The sequence below is a fragment of the Microtus pennsylvanicus genome, chromosome 1 (assembly GCF_037038515.1).
Source record: "Microtus pennsylvanicus isolate mMicPen1 chromosome 1, mMicPen1.hap1, whole genome shotgun sequence".
NCBI lineage: Eukaryota > Metazoa > Chordata > Mammalia > Rodentia > Cricetidae > Microtus > Microtus pennsylvanicus.
Window position 1 is genome coordinate 206,172,112 of NC_134579.1, and position 25,091 is coordinate 206,197,202.

The following is a 25,091-nucleotide window of genomic DNA, read 5'->3' on the forward strand; positions in this document are numbered from 1 at the left end:
TTACTCAAAATCAGTTCCCTGGCTGTTTCCTATAAATACTTAGTTTCATTAAAAAGTTTACTACTAAACAATCTGACCAGTGTGGTGGCATTTTAACTGTATTTTATAAATAAAGACTGCCTGAAGATCTGAGAGTAAAACAGTCCCACTGGTCAGCCTTACAGACCAGGTTATGGTAACACACGCCTTTAATCCCAGTAGCCATAAGGACACACACCTTTATTCCCAGTAGCCACAATGAGACACACTTTTAATCTTGGTAGCCATAATGTTACACATCTTTAATCCCAGTAGCTACACTACTTGCTATAGAAACTGGGCAGTGTGTGCCTTTAAAGATGGTGGTGCACACCTTTAATCCCAGTAGCTACACTACTTGCTATAGAAACTGGACGGTGCATGCCTTTAAAGATGGTGGTGCACATCTTTAATCCCAGTAGCTACACTACTTGCTATAGAAACTGGGCAGCGTGTGCCTTTAAAGATGGTGGTGCACATCTTTAATCCCAGTAGCTACACTACTTGCTATAGAAACTGGACGGTGCATGCCTTTAAAGATGGTGGTGCACATCTTTAATCCCAGTAGCTACACTACTTGCTATAAAAACTGGACGGTGTGTGCCTTTAAAGATGGTGGTGCACACCTTTAATCCCAGCCCTAGAGAGGAATAGAAGACGGGGGAAGACAGCTCTCAGATGCAGTCTCCTTCTGAGATTCCAGGAGGCAGGATTGCTATTTCCACTGAGGTCAAGGTAAGAGCCAGTGGCAGGCTGTTTTGCTTTCCGGATCTTCAGGTTCAACTCCAATTTCTGACCCTGAGTTTTTATTAATTGTGCTTCAGAACAGGACATCTGCAGACACTCCCATTTTTACAGTTATGTGATTATTTCCTTAGGGTAGCTTCTTGGAACTTTGTTGGATGAGTTGGGAAGCAAATAGCTAGGGACATAGTTTCGGGGCCTTTGCAGCAGAGCTGTGATGTTGAAATCTTGTGGAGAACGTATGGGGTCACGTAGGCAGATCTATCAGCGCCACGGCAGGCAGTGCGCTTTTCATGCACGCAGAAACTACAGATAGATCAACACTCGCCATTTATTAATGCACTTTCCTAAATGGAAATATGATATGCTTTTGAGTATGTGCAATTACATGCTTTGTAAATCTTTGAATAGAGTCAAAATTTTTGCGGTAAACACTTAACATGGGAAAAAGAAAGCAATAATCATGATTATTGTCTAGAATACTGAAAAATGATATCAAATTACTGAGATGATTTTAATTTGCCTTAAGAGTATGTCTGTTTCTTGGTGACCTCTCTCTGAGCATTTAAAGCATTGGGAACGCATTGCTATTTCAACAAACCTTTCGGACACCAAGTATCTGACATTTCCTTGGCTTGTCAATTTCCATATGTTGCTAATATGCTAAAGATTCTCTCTGTGTGGCTGTTAATATTGATTTTTTGCTGGTGCTTGAATATTTTTTCTCCACAGGTGGAGTATCTCCTGCTTCAGATACATGTATGTATGTATGTATGTATGTATGTATGTATGTATGTACGTATCGTGTCTATCAGCTATACTTGACCATGAACATTATAGATCATCCCATAATGTCTAAAAAGAAAATGAAACGTGGTCTTTTAGCATCCATACAGTGCCATTCTCCCCCCTTGGAGGCCCTAGCATAGGCCTCAGGTTTGTGGTTTGTGGATTGTGACCACACACATGGCAGAGGGTCCATGTGTGATTAGTGCTTGCCTTCATGTCTGTAGATGAGTTGCAAACAGGAGACAAAGACTCTGACCCTCCTCTTACTAGGTCCAGACACCGAGAGTATCGTTATCTCTGCAGACTGTAGATGTGCCGAAGTTGCTTTGGTATTTCTCATTTCCTGGCAGTGCTTAGCTTCCCGTCAGTTGCACTGGGACACTTTGATGGATTGAAAGTGGTGGTTATTCCCCATGGAGAGCTTTAGTTCTGACTTGGTTTGATGAATGTTATCTGCTATAATGTTAAACCTTGATTTATTTGTTATTTTCCTGATAGAAAGTGTTTAAAGGAAAATGAGGAGTCTAAGAAACAAAGCTCAGAGACTCTCCAGAGACATGAGGAATTTCGGACTGAACTTTGTGACTGCTTGAGTCTAGACAGGAAGCATGATGAAGTCTCCGATGAAGATTTAATCTTAAAGGTATTTGCATGTGGGTTAAAGGCGCTATACACACAGGGCCATGTAAGTGGAGTTTCCTGTGCCTCAGTCACTCTCAAACAGTCACTTGGAGTTTTAATATTACAAATATTTAATACTTAATTACAAATGCTGGCCAATAGCTCAGGCTTATTACTAACTCTTACATTTTAAGTTAACACATATTCCTTATTTATGCTCTGCCGTCTGGTACAAAAGCAGTCCACACTCTTAACCACTGAGCCATCTCTCTAGCCCTGTGAGATATTTTCAATAGAAATTTTTTCCAGTTAAAAATTTCCACCTCCTCCCCTCCTCCCATTTCCCTCCTCTTCCTCCCACTCTCCCTCCCTCTCTCTCTCCAGTCCAAAGGATCTGTAGGCCTCACTAAACCCCAAGTTAGGAGGTCCTATGTTTTAAAACAGAGTACCTCATTTGGAGCTGTTAGACAGGAAATCTTGTACCTACTACGTATTTCTATGAGAAGCAGAAGAAAATCCATACTGTCAAAGCCTTTCTTTTACTTCCCCATGCCTGCATAAACACATGGTAAAAAATAAGGAGCATTTAAAAGAAAGATTTTAGTTTTAATTATGTGTATGTATATATACAGTCAACTTTGCCTATCTGGGAGGAACCTCAGGTCAAAAAAGGGAACTACTTCAGATGTCAATAGGCAAATAGGGTTAGTGAGGGCTGCATTCCAGGCACTAGAAAGGGTTTGTTCAGCAGGAAACATAACGACAACAAAATTACAAATATACAAGTCACTGTCTTGAGCTGCCTTCTTTACAACTTCGAAACCTGGACGATAAAACACCCCTTAGAACAGCGGCTGAATGTGTTTGAGACAGCATGTCTCAGGAGACTTCTAGGCGTCACATGAAGAGACAGGCTGCGCAACAATGACATTAAGAAACATCTCCATCTGTAGAAGGAAGTAAACTACAGGATATGACAGTGACAGGGCCGAAGATACTTTGGCCATGTTGAGAATGAATGATGGCAGATGCCCGAAGATAGCACTGCTTGGAGGAGTGCACAGGATAAGACGAAGAAGAAGGCCCCAAAAATACTGGATAGACAGCCTAAGGGAAGATTGTAGAACCTTGGGTATGACAATAATACAAGCAATTAGGACTGCCCAGGATAGGGACAACTGGAGAACCACCATAAATGGGCTGTTCATGCATAAGCATTGCCAGGGCATAAATGATGATGATGATGATGTGTGTATGCACCTGTGTGGGGGTGTGTGCATGTGCCCATGGAGACAAAAGAAGGCATCAGATACCCTGCAGCTGGAGTTGTAGGTTGTGTGTATGTGTGCACATGTCTGTGGAGACCACAAGAAGGCGTCAGATGCCTGCAGCTGGAGTTGTAGGTTGTTGTGAACTGCTTGATTTGGGTTCTAGGAACTGAACTTGGGTCCTCTGGAAGACTGGTATATATGTTTAGCTACTGATCCATTTCTCCAATATCTCCCATATTTAGACAGGGGTTCACAATGTCACTCTGGTTGGTCTGGAGCTCTCTGTGTAAGCAAGACAGAGAACTCAAAGAGAAGATCTACCCTCCTCTGCCTCCTGTGATCTGGGATTTAAGACGTGTGTCATGGCGCCTAGCCAGGAAGCATTCTTAATAACTTCTTTGATATTCGCATACTCATTTCACCAATGTTTAATGAACCAATATTACACGCTGGGCACTGTTCTGGGGACGTGCCAGTGAACGGCACGAGACTAATTCTACACTCATGAGGAAACACCCAGTTTTCATTGTTATGGGGTTGCCAGAGGTGTGGGAAGCTGGCTTAGGCAGACTGGGGTGCCACCCCAGAGGCAGGGACATAGCCGGATGCTGGGAAGTGAGCACGGGAATGTGAGGAAGTGTTTAAGAGCGAGGAACAGAATCAAATTGTGAAATGGTACCCGGCCCAGGGGCCGAGAGGTGTGCCCCTTCCATTGGTGGTCAAACACGAATGCTGACCATGCCATCTGGGGGTTCAAGTCCTCTCACAGGCACTGTCGTGGCCCTACAGACTGGGCTTCTCTACCACCTAGCAAGGCTTACAAATGCTTTCAGTGAACAGTTTTCAATATACAGACTGGAAAGCAAAAACCCGTGAACGCCAACCCCCATGGCAACCATTTTTAGCATGCTCCATAGGATGCTTAGGATTACTTAGAGTAATATTTCTAAACACAGCTGCTCTGTTTTCTCTGCAATGCACCCTCCATGCCAGTACCTCGCACACTGTAGGGGCAAATGGATGTGGGCCAGTGACCTTTGACATCCTTTAGGCTGTCGTCCCCCCCCCTCCCCCGCACACCACATTCGGTACTCCCCTCCTGTCATCCTTGCCTGTGGCCACCTTTGAATGATTTTAAATTGACCACCAGGTCTGTGAATAGTGGCGTTTGGAGGCTGCCTTTGAAGCTGTGACTGTTTGTACCTGTTGTTTTTATTGTTTATTGTTTGTAACCACATTAGGTTATAGATTGTGAGCTCCTTGGAGAAGGCGGCTGGTCTGTTGTTTCGTTGTTAGCAGAGCTGTAATTTCTTTCTCTTCAGCTTAGAGAGCTGAGCAAGGAGAACGCATTCCTGAAAGGACAAATCACGACTCTTGAAGAGACTATAAATGTCCATGAGATGGAGGCAAAAGCTAACAGAGAGACGATCATGAGGCTGGCGGCAGAAGTCAGCAGGGAGCAGAAAAGAGCTGCCTCCTGGGCCGCGGAGAAAGACAAGCTGAATCAGGTACAGGGAGCTGGAGGTGCCTCTGTGCTGTGCTCACAGAGCAGAAATGGGGGAGCAGACATCCCCGAGGGCCCTGAAATTATGGGCTACTCTTTTAAAGGGCTGCTCTCAGCAGGAGGGGTGGGGGCATTGTGGGGTAAGTGATCCAAGTAGAACTTTTTATATTTGATAGATACTTTTTATACATACTATTTATGCATTTCTACTGCAGAAAAGAAATACAAAATGCTTAAGGGATTTATAGGCAGGATGACTTACTTTGATTAGATAATAACAATGTTTTTCATATTCAAGTCTTAAATTTTGAACGAATAGGTAATAAGTTTAAAAGATGAAAAATTTTAATTGTGCAAAAGATATTAAATGACAATTCCTCCCTCTCCTCCCTCTTCTTAGGCACCCAGTTCTCCAGGGAAGCCTCTTATGTGCCTTTTTTTATTTAATTGTGTGTGTGACTGCATTTGTACAGGGGGAGGTCAGAGGTTGATGATGGGATGGTTCTTCACTCGCTCCACCTTGTTCTTTGAAAGGGTTTCTTACTGAACCAGGAGTTCACCAACTGGCCAGACTGGGTGGCCAGAAGGCTCTCAGAGCTCTGTCTTTACCTTTGGGATTATAGTGGGTGTTCTCTCTCTGTTTCCCTCCTCCTTCTTCTCCCTCTTTCTCTCTCGCCCCCTATTCCCTGCTCCACACTTGACTCTCTGCATAGATGTTGGGGATCCAAATGTAAATTCTCTTGTTTATGCAGAAACAATCTGAGCAATTCTAGCCTTTTTTTTTTTTTTTTAAAAAAAAACACATTAAAAATATATCCTACTGGAACTATTCATATTCATATATACATGAATACACCTTCTGTGTATCATATAGATACGTTTACTTTTAAATAAAAGGACTATACTCTACACACTGGTCTCAGCAAGGCCATTATGAAGAAGTGCATCAGTTGTGTTTCTGTTGCTATGATAGAATGCTCTAACAAAGGCAGTTTTGGGGAGAAAGGCTTCATTTTGGCTTACAGTTCCAGAGGAAATATGACCACGATGGTAGAGAAAGCTTGGCAGCCGGAGGGAGGGAGTGCCTGATGGTCAGGAAGAAGACTGATCATAGTTCATCCACACACAGGAAGCAGAAAGAGAGGAAACAGGAAGTAGGGGCAGTTATAAAACCTCAAATCCCACCGCTAGTGCCTTCCTCCAGGAGGGCTCTACCTCCTGCAGGTTCTAGAATCTCCTGATAAACAGCACCACCAACTGGGGACCAAGTGTTCAAACACATGAACCTATGAGGGGCATTTCTCATTTAAACCACAATAATCCCACATAATTTTTCATGTGTCATCTGTCATATAGAACAAAATCCTAGAAGACTTGATGGATCCAAGTATATGGATGCAGTAATTCTGAGAGATACCAACCACAGGGAATGGCTCTTAATATTCTCTCTCTCTCTCTCTCTCTCTCTCTCTCTCTCTCTCTCTCTCTCTCTCTCTCTCTCTCTGCACAATGAATAGCCTGATCTTTTCCAACTAGCCAGAGCTTGTTTGAGCATGAGAATAAACACCATATGTTTGAGGCTGTATAACCTTTTAAATATGTTTGAAGTTGGATTAATAATAACCGTTCACTTTCAAAAGCTAAAGTGAGCCAGTGCCCTCAGCTAGGAAAAGTGCTATGGCCCTTGTCACAGACTGGAACTTTCTGAGTACGTAGTGATTAATGTCCCAGAGAGGCTCCATGAGGAAGGAAGGCTCGGTGGTCTCCAGGCTAAGAATGACGTGGACTTGGAGTATGAAGGAGGCATCTTTCTTTCACCTTCCTTATCTGCAACAATGTCAGTGGGTCTGACAGGGGCCCACTCTAACGATGATGATTGCTAATTATTTCCAGTTCTCTTCATGAGCAAATCCTCTTACTGCTGGCTTTCATCCACCAGTACTTCAGCACTGGGGCAAAGCAAAGACTGTCATTGTCATTAGCTTTTTGTCTTGAATAGTTTGTGCTGCTAGAAGAAACTGCCCCAGGCTTAGCTGGGGATTCAGTGCAGTGAGAATATGTGAGTCTAGATGGGCAAGGCCTCAGGTTGGATTTCCAGGGCCACAAAAATAGATGAAAATGAAACAAAAAAATCCACAGAGGGTATGGCTTAAACAACAGTAAGTTGGAAATCAAGATCAGGTGCTGGCATAGCTGAGGTCTGCTGAGGTCTTCTATGTTTATAAATGGAGGATTTTTTTTTCTGTGCCTCATATGGCAAAGAAAGAGGGAAGAGGAGGGAGAGGGAAGAGGGAGAAAAAGAGGGAAAAGAGGAAAAGGGAGAGAGAAGTATAGATAGATGGGTACATAGATTAGATAGATAGATAGATAGATAGATAGATAGATAGATAGATAGATAGATAGGTGTTGTAGGAGCTGCGGTGGTGTAAAGCTCCAAACGACTAGCTTTACTCGAAATAATTACACAGAAACTGTATTCTTTTGAACACTGCCTGGCCCATTAGTTCCAGCCTCTTATTGGCTAACTCTCACATCTCGATTAACCCATTTTAAATAATCTGTGTAGCCCCACAAGGTGTGGCTTACCAGGAAAGATCTTAACCTGCGTCTGTGTTGGAGAGGAGAATCATGGCGACTGCCTGACTCGGCTTCTTTCTCCCAGCATTCTGTTCTGTCTACTCCACCCACCTAAGGGCTGGCCTATCAAAGGCCAAGCAGTTTCTTTATTAATTAACCAATGAAAGCAACAGATAGATGACACTCCCACATCAGATGGATAGATAGATAGATAGATAGATAGATAGATAGATAGATAGATATCAGTCTAGCATTTGCTATGTGGCTCCAGGTTGGCCTCAATTGCATAGCTATCCTCATGCCTTAGCTTCCCAAAGGCTGGGATTATAGGCATATGCCACTATACCTGGCTCCCATCTCTTTAGTAGGATGATATATTTTTTTTCCCCTTCTGCAATTACCTGAGATATCTGTGGAATAACAGTTATGTCATCATTCCCTGATTTTTTTTTTTTTGTAGTACTGGGAATTGAACTGAGAGCCTCATGTATGTTAGACAGCTGGTCTACCATGAAGCTGTATTCCTATCTTTATTTGTCAGGATGCTAACACCCATCAAATCTTGTCTTGAGGATGCCTATATGTTTTTTTTTGGGTTCTCCGTACTGGCTTTGTAGGAGCCTAGGCAGTTTGGATGCTCAACTTACTAGACCTGGATGGAGTGGGGGTTCCTTGGACTTCCCACAGGGCAGGGAACCCTGATTGCTCTTCAGGCTGAGGAGGGAGGGGGACTTGATTGGGGGAGGGGGAGGGAAATGGGAGGCGGTGGCGGGGAAGAGACAGAAATCTTTAATAAATAAATAAATAATAAAAAAAATCTTGTCTTGATTAAATGTCCCCTCAGAGGTGACAAAGTGATAATTTATACACTTATAAGTCTTTCTATATCAGCTACTAGCTCTCTCTTTCTCTCCCTCCCTGTCTCCTTCCCTCCCTCTCTCCCTCTCTCTTTTGCTCTCTTATTTTCTTAAGTGATCCACAACTCAGAACAAAGCTATGAATGCATGAATGTTCAGTTGCTATAATTTTATAAAAATCTTCTTTATAATTTTTATACATTAATTTTTATTATTTTGTTGTCTCACAGTCATTTTTTTCTTAATATTCCAAATTCTATGAATTTGTGTATCTGAAGCTCCTTCGAGATGGCCTTTGTGCTCCTGTACCATGTTTAACATGTTCTTACTCTCAGGACAAAGGCAATATCCTAGGCTTATTTGAAATTTTCAGGTTGCCAGCCCAAACCTCTCAATTCTCTAGAGAACTGAGGTTCTCCTTGTCAAGGAACAGTGCTTAGAGACTACTGTGGGACAGTGGTCTTGTACCCTATAAAGATTTGTCACTTGTATTGGTTTAATAAAATCATGATTGGCCAGTAGCCAGGCAGGAAGTATAGGCGGGCAACCAGAACAGGAGAATTCTGGGAAGAGGAAAGGCTCAGTCTGCAGGTGTCACCCAGACACAGAGGAAGCAAGATGAGAATGCCTCACTGATAAAAGGTACCAAGCCATGTGGCTAACACAGATAAGAATTATGGGTTAATGTTAGGTGTAAGAATTAATTAATAAGAAGCCTGACCTAATAGGCCAACCAGTTTATAATTAATGTAGACATCCGTGTGTTTCTTTGGGACTGAGTGGCTGTGGGACCAGGTGGGACAGAAACCTCTGTCATCAAGAGACCATACTTTATCCTACAGTGGAGTAGATGTGTGCTCACTTCCTATACATTTACCATATCACAGTGGCAGTACTGATTGCTCATTGAGATTGTGTGATTTTTTTTTCCAAGTACCTGTAAAAATCCCGTGGCAAGGCTGGGTCCAAACTCGCATCGCCACAGTGCTCTGCCTTTATCAGACATGCCCTTTGCATGACGACCACAGCATCTCCCTGTATGTGAGTGTGTTGGCAGGGATTATCTAGGAGCAGAAGAGTAATAATAAGCAGCCATGCCATCCAATTTTCTTAATATTAGTTTTTTAAAAAGAGTCTCCGGACATTAGCAGGAAATGGGTGAGGAAGCGTGTCATAATACTACCTGAAACAGGAAACCAGGACCCGACTCTTATGTAAGTGTCTTTTCTTGGGGTTGACTCTGGAAACTTGTGCACTTTGGCTCCAGGTTCTCGCCAACCTCATAAAAATGGCAAAATAAAAATATGGGCAATAAAAACATGAGGTCTTTAATAAAGTGCTCATTCATAGAACTATTACTCTGATGATTTACTATCAAGAAATACTGTCCAGTGCCTTTCTTGACAGATTAACGGCCTCAGAAAGTCTCCAGACTGCTTTCCAGAGCTCTGGTTTTGAGGTAGGAAACATTTTTATTAGGCAAGTCCAGATGTATGGGAGAGGCTGGAGTAGCCACACAGCTGGGGTGTCGTGTCTACAAAATTTGGCTTTGTTGCATTGCTTAAAGACTATGTTAAGAGCCAAGTGTGATGGTACACACTTTTAATCTCAGTATTCAGGAGGCAGAGGCAGGAGGATATCTGTGAGTTAGTGACCAGACTGGTCTACATAGTAAGATCCTGTTTCTAAGGAGAAAAAAAAATCCAAGTGATTTATCATGTGTGTTAAATATTATTTGGAAATCTTTAGCAGTTATTTTGTGTGTTTGGGTACTGGGAACGGAAGTGAAGATAATATGCCTGTTAAGCACATGTACCCCTCAGCTGTACCACAGATGTTGCAGTGTGTTTTGAAATCTTTCAAAGCTTGCTACTTTTGTGCATCTTATCTTAAAAAAAAAATTCAACTTCGTTAAAAGTAGTCACTTTACCCACACCCGTCATACACACTTTTCTTAGAACCTAGAAGTTAAATAAATGCCCTGCACTACAAATAGCCTCTTTCATATTTTCTCGAGTAGAATGAGGAAACTAGGGACTGGTACTGTTTTGGGACCCAGACATGCCTAGGTTTGAAATGATGACCCTTCTGTATTATCTTTCTCACTATGCTACATTAAGTAGTGTGGAGAGCAGAGCCTGACGTGGTGGGCAGAGGAGTTAAGAAGCAGCTATAGTAGTCATTGTCTGCATCTCAGGATTTGGCTCCTCTATTAGACAAGCCTCAGGGGACACCTGGGATTGTGTAGCCTGTAGGTAATTTTATGAGAGACTATGTTGATTAGGTTAATTGAGATTGGAAAACCCACCCTAGAAATGGGTGGCACCATTCCCTAGGCTTGGGTCCTGGACTAGAGAAGGAGCGAGCTAGCTGAGCCCATTGAGTTTGCTATGGGACCAGCTCTTGGTGCTTCCACTGCGTTGACTTCCCCAACATGGTGGACCACACCCTTAAACTGCCAGGGAGAAAAAAATAAACCTCTGCTCCCTTGAGCTGCTTTTGCCAGGCTTGTTTGTTTGTTTATTTTCTAGACAGCTCTGGCTGTGCTTTAACTCACTTGGTAGACCAGGTTGGCCTTGAACTCACAGAGACCCACCTGCCTCCCACGTGGTGGGTTTAAAAGTGTGTGCCACAGCTTCCCTGCTATTGCTGGGACTATGGTTCTGGCTCCAGAATCCCTTGCCTATGAAGTCCCTCCCAGGCATGCAACTTTTCCTTTGAACATCTGGTTTCTTTTAAAATTATCTGTGAAATGGGAAACATGCTTAAGGCTGTATCTTATATTTATTTTTAGTATTAGGTTATAGTTAATATTCCCTTGATATCTGTGGGGGCTCCAATCCAGGATGCCCCATGGATTGCAAAAACCTGTGGATGTTCAAGTCATTCCATAAAACACTATAGTTTAGTGTGCATATTGTTTCATAGATTTTAGATGATCTTTAAATTACTTCTAATACTTAATATAAGCAAAATGGCACACGAACTGCGATTTAGCAAGAATTTGTGCGGGAAAGGTCTGCACTTCATTTCCTTCCTGTTTATTTTCGGCTGTTGTTGGCTGGCTCCATGTGTGTGGAAGCCACAGCTGCAGCGAGCCCATGGTAAGATTCATGCCGTACTCAGGGTGACTCCAGAACATGATTTATTTTTACTTCTCTCTCCTCGGGACTCACTTTTATCTAGAGATTAAAATAAATATGAGAGTGTTTGAGGAGAAGAGGCAGGGGGAAGAGTTCCCAGAAGCAAGAAATGATCAGACTAGATCACTGAGGAAACTAAAGCTGTCTGATACCACACGCCATGTTGGAAGAAACTTTCAAGTAATTTCTTACCTAGACCCCAGCTCTTGTAGGAAATATGAGTTATTGTTGGTTACTTATTTTGGGATAAGGTCTCACTATGTAGCTAGTTGGGGGCTATGTAGACCAGCCTAGGCTCAAACTCACAGAGATCAACTTACCTCTGCCTCCCAGGCACTGGGGTTAAAGGCGAGCGCCATGCCTGACATATTTTATTCTTTAATTCATTAGCTATTTTTTGGTAGTTCTGGGCCTTGACCCCAGGGCCTTGTATATTCTAGGCAAGAGCTTTAAAGGCTTTAACATTTAATCTTTAACATTTCCCATACGGCCCGGTGTCTGCCTCTCCCTCAAGCTTCCCCAGAGCTGGAAAGTCTCTGATGTTACTACAGTTCCAGGTGGGGCAGCTCCCCAGCAAAAGAGGTTGAGACCAGACAGAGTTTCTCCAATTTATGCTCTAATCCTGGTAGTGTCTTATTTCCCAGCGTAAACTGAAATAGCATTTATTCCTCCTCCCGTCCCCTCCCGTCCCATCCCCTCCCCTCCACTCCCCTTCCCTTCCCTCTCTTCCCCTATCCTTCCTTTCCTTTTTTGCTTCTTCACAGCTCTGCAGATTGAACCTATGGCTCATTCATGCAAGGCACGTGACCCTCAGACATACTTTCTTTACTTAGAAAAAAAAAATTCTTGGAGACCAGATCTTGTTAAATTGCCCAGACTGGATATGAATACATTCCATAACTCAGGCAAGCCTTGACCCTTTCTCAGCCTCCCAAGTAGCTAGGATTTCCTGCCTGTTCTATCAGGCCTAGTTGAAATCCCTTTTATTTACGGCCACATGGTAAATGTTTTGAAGCCATTTCTAGGTCTCTTTCTTTGGCTAAGCAGCCCAAGGGTTTTCCCAATGCTCTTCACTGGGACCCTCTTAGTGTAGTATAAGAAGCTAAGGTGTTCTTCTCTCCAGATGAGGAATTAGCATGAAAACAAACAGGAATGTAACACCTGCGGAGGAGGTCAAAGTTACAGTTGGTTCTGGGGCTCCAAAGTAGAATCCACAACCAAGCCAAGGAATGATGTAGGATTGTGGATTGTACTCCCTGCCGTGAAACAGGAAGAATTCAATCCTCTTAACTTTTTCTGTCTCCCTCTTTTTACTTCTTAGCTTTTATTATATGATTGTATCGACATTGTCACGATTTGCATTCTGACTTTTTATTAAAATTTATAAGATGGTTTATCTTTAGGGTCATTCTAAAAATTTAGAAATCAGAATAGCATTTAAAGATTCCATGATACAAAGTTTTTTATTATTTATTATTGTGGTTCTAATCTTAGCCATCTTAGAACCCCTGTTTTCCTGCTGAAAAGGTCCAGCAGGAACTGTCCGTGGTCCTCCAGGCTCAGGCTGACCAGCCCAGAGCAGTGTTTTCGGCTCTGTAGTGCAGCCCAGGAACACAGTGGCTTCTGGGGCAGAGAAATCCACGGTCAGCCAGCATTGAGCTTTCTAATAATTTTCTAATAATAATAATTTGCTAAGACTTCCAAACTTCAGCTACCATTGCCCTTTTCAGTATACACAAAGTTATTGGGACAGCTCGGATTCGGGAAAGGTCCACTCACCTGCAGGAAAACGTGGCTCTGTAGTTTCTGCCTCACTGAGCATCTGTTAGAGTAAACAAAACAATCCTCCTGGACTACACTTATATACTTCGGAGGGGTATGCTTGGATTTGAAGACGTTTGTAGAAGTTGACGGCATGTGGCAACATGCTCTTCTGTCTCATGAGAGAAGAGAGACAGGGGGATCAAGTTAAAGTTAAAGGCTAGCCTGGTCTCCATTGTAAGTTCTAGACCAGCTGGAGCTACAAAGATTCTGTCTCAACAAGGCAAACAAACAAGAAAAACAAAGACACAAAAGTAAGCCCTTCTTACAGAGATTTGTTGAAACCAGGTACACCCTCGTGCCTGGCTTCCTAGAGATTTTAAGGTGATTTCTTCACTTTCAAGATATTTAATTTTAATTTGAATTAAAATAAAAGAAGTAACGCTGCTTTCAAAAAAATCTATGGTTAGTGCTGTGTCAGCAGACAGTTCTCCGCATTGTTCTGTAAGGTATAGTGTCACTCGGTGATACATAACTGTAATCTAATTGAATAATTTTGAATATTTGTCATTTCCATACTTAATAATTTAGCTTATACTTATGTTTTTTTTGGGGGGGAATGGAATTGTAGTTTTAAAAGCTGCTCGCATATTTTATTTTGTTATGTAGTATTATATGAAAAATTTATACCCAAGTTGTCCCTGTTTACACAAGTGTGCCTGTGTGGCAGGAATTGCAGGATTTATTTATTAATCTTAACTGTGGTTGGCAGTATTAAACAACTGACTTTTTAAATTTATATAGTTAGTTTAGAACTGGGAGGATTAAGGTTCAGCCAGAAGTTCCCACCTCGACAAAAACTAATTGTATTTTCAAAAAAATAATTTGATCTCTCGCATTATAGAAATCCATATTGTAGCTAGCAAGTTCATGATAGGAATCAATTGTGCCTGTGTGTCATGCATGAATGTATATGTGCGTACCAGTTCTTTTCTTTTGAACCACCAACCAACTCCCAAGTCATGATATGGAGACTTATTAGTTATGAATGCTTGGCCTTAGTTTATGCTTGTTTCTTGCTAGCTTACTTTCTTTAACTTAAATGAACCTGTTTCTCTTTATCTACCTTTAATCTCGGACTCTTTACTTTTTCTTTCTTTAGGTCCTATGTATGTGGTGTAAAAACCAGGCTAGCTTAATATTAAACAGCAAATTTTAATGAAGGGATAGCTTACAACACCAGGGATCCAGTGATGGGCAGGAAATACAAAAAGGGATTTATATGTAAACATTAGCCTGAGGCGAACACGCCCCCCCATTGGGCTGGGCTTCCCCTACATCTCCCTCTTTTGTCTAAATAAGACAGAACTAAACCAAATACAACTATATACAATAGTAACAAATAATAAATATAACAAACAATATTGAGCAAGAAACATATAACAAAAGTTTTGCTAAACATTCTATCTCAAGGAGTCTAAATAATGTAGAGAGTAACTACAATTATCTAATCTTCAACTCTGTCAAAGATCTGAGAAGGGAATTAATATTACTTAACAAACGAGAGATATCCAAAATGTGCAACAAATGACAGAGACAACTGACTACCTGGGCAATCACCCAAAGTCTTGTTAGCAATGTTGAGTCAACCAACTTTGGCTAAGGCCTAACATAACTGACATACCATTATTAAAGGCAAGGAACTTTCTTAGAACTATCCTACCCTGTCTTGGCAAGATAAGACAATCTTGTTTCATCCACTTATGGATATTCTGTATCTTTGTCAGTAGTTGAGGTATGGGCTTTTCTTAACCCAAAGGCCAGTTCTGCCAAGAAGACAAGCTCCCAGTGGAGTGTCTTTGGTGCTCAACGTTCTTTCAGGAGTAGAGTGGTGTTGCCAGGAGTAAATTGTGTCTCGTTGGCACAGAATTCTAGGTTAGATTAAAGGCCATTTTCTGCAGCTCTTCGAAGAGGCTGAAGATTATACTATCTATACTAAATATAATCTCTATGTATCTAAAAAACCTGATTAACCTAAAAATAAATATGACAAACATATAATTCTCAATACCTATCTAACTTGAAGACTAAGAGAATAAACAACTGTGCAATATATGAAGACAATGATCTTCAACTGTAAACAATGTCATTACATATCAAATGTAAACAATGTTATTATATAAATAATATCAGAGGTAGAAATGTACATTGTAATATGGTAGATGTATCAATACAATATAGACAAAGTTATAAGCATACTCTTATACAAAAATAGAGGTAGGAACACTCACATTCAATATTCAATACATCAATATACAAGAAACAGTACCAATACAATTTTCTAAAAACAGTAATTCACAAATACCAATCATCCCATAAAACCAGTTAATCCCCCCCCCTTTTTTTTTTAAAAAAAATACCCCTAATTCCATAAAATATCTCCTCCATCCCCTCAACCCTAAACCAACCACTAAATGATGTCCCTAACCCTGAGGGCAAACTCTGTTGGGAGAGGGGACGTCGTCCTCTAAGATTGCTTCTAGCTGACATGGGGGCGTCGTTCTTCTTAGGGGGTCCTGTGAAAGCAAATGATGGTAAAATACCCAAATTAACCTTTGACCTAAGAAAATTGTATCCTTCTGGAATCTTTGATGGATTTGAAGAATGGTTAGTTATAGTTTTCCTTAGTTATGATAAAAGATAAAGTAGATATAAATATTGTAACTGTAATTCTTGCTTTATAACTGTTTTGTTATATGTAATTTTACTATGTTAAAGTGAAAGCCTTTCTTTTTTCTTTAAACAGAAAAAAGGGGAAATGATGGGGGAGAGTCTTCTGTTTTGTGTTAATTTCATTGGTTAAATAAAGAGACTGCCTTGGCCCTTTGATAGGACAGAAAATTAGGTAGGCCGAGAAGACTGAACAGAATGCTGGGAGAAAGAAGCAGAATCAGTCAGTCGCCATGATTCTCCCACTCCAGACAGCCACAGGTTAAGATCTTCCCTGGTAAGCCACCTCGTGGGCTACACAGATCATTAGAAATGGGTTAGATCAATATGTAAGAGCTAGCCAATAAGAGGCTTGAACTAATGGGCCAGGCAGTGTTTAAAAGAATACAGTTTCTGTGTAATTATTTCGGGTATAAAGCTAGCCGTGTGGGCGGCCAGGTGCCAGGAACGTAGCCCGCTGCTTCTATCACTACAGTCCTACTCTGAACTGCTGGCTGGCAGCTGCCTGCAGCTCCTTCTCTTTCTCCCTCAGTCTTTTTCATCCTTCTTTTCTAGATTCCTCCTCTTATTTATTTTCTCTGCCCACCACCCCGTTCAGCTTTTTAATTAGGTCAATTAGGTGCCTTAGGCAGACAAGGTGAACCAGCAACACGCCTTTTCATCATTAACAAAGGCAGCAGAAGCAAATGTAACTCATCTTTATACAGTTAAAGTAATATTCCATAGCATAAACTAATGTAACCCATCTTTATACAGTTAAAGTAATATTCTATAGAATAAACTAAGGTAACACATCTTTATATAGTTAAAGTAATATTCCATATAATAAACTAATGTAACACATCTTTATAAAGTTAAAGTAATATTCCATAGTATAAACTAAGGTAACACATCTTTGCCTAGTTAAAATAATATTCCACAACATATGTTGGTGTGTGTATCTGTCTTGCATGAATATGTATGTGTTTGTGTGTGTGTATGTCTTGCATGAATCTATATGTGTTTGTGTGTGCATGTTTATCATGCACGATTGTATATGTGTTTGTGTGCCTGTGGAGACTGGTGATTGATGGAGACTCTCTCCCTCTTCTGCTCACTACCTTATTTTTGAGACAGGACTTCTCTGTGAACCTGCAGCTCACTGATGAGGTCACACTGGCTGCCCTGCCAACTCTGGTGATCTATATATTTTTTCCCCATCCAGCAGACCTCTTAGCTTTTTCATGTGGGGTCTGGGAACTCAAACTCAAGGTTCTTGTGCTTTTGAGACTAGCACTTTACCCGCTGAGCCCTCTCTATAGAGCTATTGAAAGACTTTTTTTTTCCTTCAGATAGATTTATGCCTTTCATTGAACACTTTCTGTTATTTGTATATGATTTTGTTAAATGTAATGGTGAAGTTATTATTATTCATTTACTGACTTTCGCCTACTGAGCTTAAAGATTTTATTATTATTATAATTTTATTATTATTGTTATTACTGTCTTGATATTTTTTGAGATAGGATCCCTGCATGTAGTCCCATCCTGGAACTTGCTAATGTAGGTCAGGCTGGCCTTGAACTTACAGAGATCCACATGCTTCTGCTTCCCAAATGCTGGGATTAAAAGCATATAGTACCACACCCAGTAAGATCCGTTAATTATTACAAAATGTTTTAAGCGTTGCCTTCTGCCTAGGGCCTGCCCTTACTTGCAGATGTATTCTCAGTGGAGGTCACTTGTGAGCTTTCTGGGAAAGAAGCTGTTTTTTTCTCCTCCCATGTCAGTGTGGTCTGACAGCTGCCACCAGGTCATGCCTAGCTATGGTCATGTCATCTCATGTCTCATGCTTCAGAGCATCCTTGAGGTAGCCACTCAACCAGACTCCAGCCCGGCGACCTGCTGCAGGGGACTGGGAAGGTAATTGATTTGCAGTCCCGAGGACACCTATTTCCAGTAGAACAGAGTGGCCGAATCCCAGAGAGATTAATTAGAGTGCCGGGGAGCGGCTGTCCCCAAGGTCTGCTGCTAGCTCCCGCTCCTTTATTTCCTAGGGAAACAGCGTAGAGTCCGCGGGGACGGATATTTCCAGAAAAAAAAAAAAACAACACAACGAAGCTACTCTTGTGATTTTAATTAAACATCATGACGGGTGCTTGGATTTACAAAGAGGCAACGCTTGGTTTAGGGCAGTGGTTCTCAACCTTACCGATGCTGGAACCCTGTAGTATAGTTTCTCCTGTTGTGGTGACCCCCATCCCCAGCCGTTAAAATTATTTTGTTGCTACTTCATAACTGTAATTTTGCTACTGTTGTGAATTGTAGCGTAAATATCTGATATGCAGGATATCGGAGAAGCAGCCACTAAAGGTGTCGGGTGACCCACAGGTTGAGAACCACTGTTTTAGGGTATGACTAAGTTGGTAGTAGATAGTAGGTTAGAAACATTTTTAAAAGCTAAAGTATTTTAATTAACCTTGGTGCTCTTTTGGTGTTAGATGAGATTTGATTAATCTACTTCAAATTGTAAGTCCACCATACTCTAGCGTCTGAGGTCAGAAGAGGGTGTCAGAGCCCCTGGAACTGGAATTCTAGATGGTTCTGAGACACTGCGTGGGTGCTGGGAATCAAACTGGGGACCCCTGGAAGGGCAGCTAGTGCTTTTAACCACGGGGTGATCTCTGCAGCCCAAACAACTTATTTAATAACTTCATGAAGACATGGAGAGACCGTGGAACTAGAACTGTAACGCACACCTAACCCTAAGTCCTTGGAGCCGCAGGTACGCGAGGTAAATGTAGACCTCATCAAATGCAGATATACCCTTTACTGTTTGCATTCTGTAATCTTTCAGGACTTGCTCAGCGCCTTGGATGCCAAAACAGCCCTAGAGAGGGAAGCTAAGCTCTTCCAAGAAAGGCTGCTTGCTGCGCAGCGAGCCTGGGAGGCGTCAAAGCAAGAGCTGAACCAGCTGAGGAAAAACTGCCAGCAGCTGGACCTGAGCTTGAAGGTCAGCAGGGATGCAGCCGCAGGCTCGCAAAACCAGATCTCCTCCTTCAGGGAGAAACTCGCAAAGGTCCTTGGCAGCGGATTGGATATGGTTGGGTCCGCAGAGGACGCCATATTGGAGAGGATTCGAGAGCTGCGTATCCAGGAAGAGAGCAAGAAAAAGGTGAGTAGGCCATGGCCCCTTACAACTTCCTCAGCAGTCACTCAGCACACAGCAGCCATGTCTTGGAATCAGTTAATTTACAATGGGGCATGTTTGCACCACGTTTAGATGCACATAGGATGACCCGAGTCACTGATGGAGTTGGAGCTGGCCATGCGGAACTCTGTTTCTCCTGCAGTTAGTCATGGGGCGTGAGCTCTGGCAAGACCCTGAGATCATGGTTTCTGCGATTTTTAATGACTTTTTCTGTTTCTTTTTCTCTTCCTTCTCCATTCCCTGCCTCCATGTACCTCTGTGTGGTGTGTATGTGTCTGTCTCTGTGTGGTCTGTATGTACCTAGTTGCATGTGTCCATGTGGTGTTTGTGTATCTGTTTGCCTGTGTCTCTGTGTTGGCCGAGACTGCTTGTTTGTTTCCCTGACTGCTCAGACCCAAATAGTCACACAGAAATTATATTAATTATAACACTGTTTGGCCAAGATTCAGCTATGTTTTTAGCCAACTCTTTTTTGAATTAACCTATTTCTATTAATCTATGTAGCAGTACAAAGCTGTGGCTTATTGGTAAGGATCCAGCATCTGTCTGCTTCGGCAGCTACATGGCATCTCCCTGACTCCACCTATTCTTTCTATATCTCTGTTCAGATTTCCTGCCTGGCTTTACTCTGCTAACAAAGCTGAAACAGCTTTATTCATTAACTAATGATAATAACACATATTCATACCACACAGAGGGGGATCCCACATCACCTTTCTTTTTCTGTCGAAATAAAAGGATGTTTTTAACTTTAACCTAGTAAAATTACATATAACAACAGGTTCAAGCAAGAATTACAGTTCTATTTAGTCTATTTGTATCTGGCAAAACTAAAGAAAATATACTATCATTTGTTTTATCTTTGTGAGTCTAAAGTTTCATATATAATTTATCTTTTATTATAACTAAGGAAAACTATAGCTATCTGTCTTCAACTCTTCAAAGACCCCAGAAGGATATAATATTACCTAAGCAACTTCTAAAACTCTAGAAATGACAGAGACATCTTGTTGCCTGGACTGTCATCCAAAGTTCTTCTGTACTGTTGGGGCATCCATCTTCATCCTACAGGCCCATAGTATCCAGAAGACTTTTCCATGAAGCAGGAAATCTGAAGATCTGTTTTGCCTTGTAATGGAAAAGTTCATCAGTTGCTTTCTTATGTGTCCCGCAGAATGTCTGGCAGACTCTTTCATGAAGCAAGAACCCTGAAAGACTGTCTCACCTTTAAGCAAGTTCAGCAGTCATTTTTCTGTGGGTCCTGCATGTCCAGTTCATACAGAGTACAGCAATCTAGGCAAGAGCAGTTTCTTGCTCAAATGGTTAGCAAACTCCATAAGGAGCCTCATTGATGCCCATAATCCTCTTGAAGTAATCGGCACTGCCAAAATCAGACATATCTTATTATTGAGATAAGCCTAAGTTCTTAAAAACCCTTCAAATGCCTTAATCTATAGGTCTTTGGAGTGCTGAAGATTATCTATCTAGCTGAAATATATCTCTGAAATATATCTAGAAAACCTAAATACCATGACTAAAAGTTTGGTTATTGTAGATGATACTATTAACCTGTATTTCTTAATTATATATTACATTTTTAATGAGCTGTATAAACATAATACCTTAAACAAGGTAGAAATATACATATACACAGTGTAGCAAATTGACTTAAATTTGTATAAATAGTTCAAAGCCCATACCAATGCAAGGCATTCATTTCTTACCATCTTTTCCCTCCCCTTCTTAGAAAGTTTAGCAATTTGTACATAGTTTTCTCCAAACTGCTTCCTGCTGTTTGTTGGGTGAAGTATTTTTATGGGCTCATGAAGACCTTTTAAGGGGTCTTGTTCCATCAAACCACATCAGTCTGGAAGGAATCCATAGGTTCTCATCTTTTGTGAAAACAAAAACAGAACCTCTTTTTCAAAGCAACATATCCTTAGACCCAAATCTTGAAGTCAAAATGCTTTTATGTTGGTTTAGCTTAGCCACCCTAGAAAGTCCTGTCCCTGCTTTTCAAGGCTAGAATTACAGGCAAGCCACCCAACCCCCAGTCACTGACCTTCACTCTTGGTTCTGGAGTCCCGCGTTTGGCCCCCTTGCTTACACAGTGAGCACTTCAACCATGGGGCTATCTCCCCAGCCCCAGTGGATTATTTATTTTTCAGTACTGAAGATGGAACCCAGACTCTCATACTTGGAAGGCAGCTCTATCAGTGGCCTGCCATCCTGGCTTTTTATATTCTACTTTCTCATCTTATTAGCAACTAGTACAAAGTTCACAGTCCCTGTTCAAAGCTGTAAAGTGTAGTAATAGGAGCGGTGGGGCTGCGTCCCTGGCACCCTGGCCGCCTGGCTAGCTTATGCCCCAAAATAATTACACGGACACTGTATTCTTTTAAACACTGCTTGGCCCATTATATCTAGCCTCTTCTTGGCTAACTCTTGCACCTGGACTAGCCCATTTCTAATAATCTGTGTAGCCCACGAGGTGGCTTACCAAGGAGATTCTAGCCTACGTCCATCCTGGGTCGGAGCTTCATCACATGTGCCTGGGAGAGGGGAGCATGGCATCTACTCCAGAGAGCAGAGCTGTTGAGTCTGAGCTCACTTCCTCTTCCTCCCAGCATTCTGTTCTGTTTACTCCTCCCACCTATGTTTTAACCTATCAGGGCCAAGCAGTTTCTTTATTGTTTAACCAATGAAATCAACAGATTGATATATGACACTCCCACATCAGTAAAGCTCTTTGAGTTCATCAAGTCTTGTTATTTTTGGGGAGTGGGTGGTGTTTTTGAGGTGCAGTTTCATTATATAACTCAGTTGGCTTTCAACCCACAGGACCCCCCCCCCCTTTATAAGGCCTCCTGAGGGCAAGAATTGCAGGCCTGTTCCACCACACTCGCCAGTGTGTTTTCAAATTTAGGGTATTCATGGGCTTGTAAACTAAATATATAACAAAGCCATATATCAACCATGCACAGTTCTCCACAACTGGTCTAGACCCATTGCCAGCCACACTCATTGTGCTCCAGCGGAGCCTGTGAGCCACTCTAGAGGGGATGAATGGAGATTAAATAGCCTGAGTCATTGAGGGTTTGCTGTCCCGCAGGGTCAGGTCAGGCCAAGACTTGCTAGGAAAAAAGTTACCAGGATTTGCCTCCTAAGATTATTGTTTACCAGTGGCAGTCAATGGAACAGTTGTTATAGGTTCATTAACATGTTGTTAATGAACAAAAATCAAAACAACAAATGTTAACTGTTACTGCTGCGTCTCCTCCCCTTCGTCCTTGCTTCTGTCTTCTTGATTTTTAATTTTTTAAATTTTTGAGTGAATGTGGTGTGTAAATATGTGTGTGTGTGTGTGTGTGTGTGTGTGTGTGTGTTTGCGTGTTTATTTGTAGAGGCTAGAAGTTGACCTTGGGTCAATATTGCTCCGCAGGTACCACTCTTTTTTTTTTTTTTTCTCTTGAAACAGAGTTTTTCACTGGCCTGAAAACCACTAGTAGGTTCTATTGCCTGACCAGGAGCCCAGAGATCTGTTTGTCTCCACCTTACCAGGCCCTGCTTTTGTTTCGTAGGTTCTGCTTACTGAATTCAGGTCCTTTCAAAGCAGTGATTTACAGCTGAGCCCTCTTGCCAGCCCCACAATGACTTTTGTTTTTTAAAAAGTTAGTTTAGAAAGGCACTTGTAAATTTAAAAACAAACCAATAAATAATCATCAACCAAAAATCCGTGCTTGCTCTACAAGTAATTCTCATGGCCTTCTTAGCCCAGTACACGGTGTTTTTTATAGTTGAACTGCACCCTGTAGCGTATACATATCGCTGAGGGTAAGAGCACCTTTTCCTGTGACTCAGTTTATACATTGGAAGTCAACTGAAGCAGAAAATCATTTCCAGGGCTGGGAGGAGCTTCAGGAAGATGTCTTGAGTGGTAGTGCATATGCATTGGTGGCCAGTGTTCTTCCCACACATTTTATTGCTTTTCATTGTGTTTTTCTCAGCTTCCCCTTCCTATTTTAATTCCGGCGTGTGAAACATGGCACACAGTTGCCAGCATGATGTGTATGTTTACTTTCTGAAGCAAAGTGGTGTAAATTGGTTAAGCTGGCTCTGCTCCCCCCACTCCCCATACAAATGAGAATGATTCAGCCTTTTTAGTGTCGTTCTCGACCTCCCCTACCCTGTAATCTTTCTCAGTAGCTGCGCTTCCCATTTCAAAGCCCCACATCAAGCATGTGGCTGGTCTCTTGCGTGACTCATCTTCAAGTAAAACAGGAGAAAATGGATTTTTGCACATTGTCTTAGAAATGTTTTCGAAGAATGGATGCTTTACAAATCGCCGACTCTGTTTGTGGAGGGCTGCTTCTCGCTGCCAGCTGCCATGGCCACAGGCAGACAGCTGTGGAGTCCTCCATGTGAAGGCCCTGCAGGCTTGGCCCGGCACACTGCCCACTTCGCGTGCCTTCTTACATTGCTTGTCTTGTTTACTCCGTGGCTATCCATTCTGCCTCTTCTAGAATTGAATTCTCAGTGGAACTGAGGTCACCGCCTCCACTTCTTCACTAAGTCATTTCTGCCCCCCCCGAATGTCTGCTCATGGCAATTTAATTTCTCTTTAAAAAGCTATGCCATATCTTAGAGCAGAGATTCTTAACTGTGGAACTGTTGATATTTAGACTGCAGAGTCATTTTTTTTGAGGGTCTTATGAAACCAGACTATTCTTGAACTCATGATCTTTTTTGTCTCTGCTTCCTGGGTGTGCACCCTCACACCTAGCTCTGTATAGGATAATGTATATGTATATGCATTTGTGTGTGTATATATATATGTGTGTGTGTGTGTGTGCTGTGTATTTGTGTTTGTATATATAGGTGTATGTGTATATATATATATATATATATATATATGCATGAGTATAGATGTGTAAGTGTATATCTGATGGAGGAGGGTCATCTTTCTATCTGTTGTTTCATTGGTTAAATAAAGAAACTGCCTTGGCCCGTTAATAGGACATAAAATTAGGTAGGCGGAGTAAACAGAACAGAATGCTGGGAGAAAGAAGCTGAGTCAAGGAGTCACCATGGTTCTCCCACTCCAGACAGACGCAGGTTAAGATCTTTCCTGGTAAGCGCACCTCGCGGTGCTACATAGATTATTAGAAATGGGTTAAGAGGCTAAAACTAATGGGCCAAGCAGTGTTTAAAAGAATACAGTTTCCGTGTAATTATTTCGGGGCATAAGCTAGCCATGTGGGCGGCCGGGTGCCGGGGACGCAGCCCCGCCGCTCCTATTACAACATATATCTGTGTTTATCTGTGTATATGTGTGTGTGGCAGGTGGTAATAGTGTCCTGTGTGTTGTAGCGTGTTACCAGTGTCCTAGCCTCTGCCTGTTAGATACCAGGGCAACCCTCAGTCCCAATTTGAGACAACCATTGTGTCTCCAGACATAATCAAATGTTTCCCTGACAAGGACAAAGTCATCCCTGTTCGAAACCTTCTGCCTCAGAGGAAGGCCCTGCTGCTGAGTCCCCAGGAATCCAAAAGAACCCTCTGAATGTTATTTAGCCTAGAATTTCAGGAAATATAATAGATGACGAAGAACAAAGACTCCTTGCATGATAGCTCAAACACGCAACATTTTTGGATTTTACATTTTGTGGCAAAGTTTTCCACCTTTTGAGGTATTTCCTAACTTACTAATCTGGATGAGAATTGATTATGTGTAGAGATGATGCGACCTGATCAATTTCTCCCCATTTCCTGAATTAAATACAGAGTCACACGAGCTCATCCACCTTGGAGTAGATATTCCTTCTGCGGGCTTTGCTTACTGCCTCAACTGAAAGTCTCACAGTCTGGAGGCTCTGCGGGTGCTGT

General features: G+C 41.9%; 1 protein-coding gene across 1 annotated transcript in view; it reads left to right on the forward strand.

The window, feature by feature from the left end:
* The window catches only part of Ccdc170 (coiled-coil domain containing 170), a 73,753-nt gene that overhangs the window by 25,081 nt on the left and 23,581 nt on the right, over window positions 1-25,091 (forward strand). The window contains exons 4-6 of the mRNA XM_075943450.1: window positions 2,050-2,194; window positions 4,766-4,951; window positions 18,852-19,169. Coding sequence (XP_075799565.1) covers window positions 2,050-2,194; window positions 4,766-4,951; window positions 18,852-19,169 — 649 coding nt within the window. The remainder of the gene's footprint in view (window positions 1-2,049; window positions 2,195-4,765; window positions 4,952-18,851; window positions 19,170-25,091) is intronic.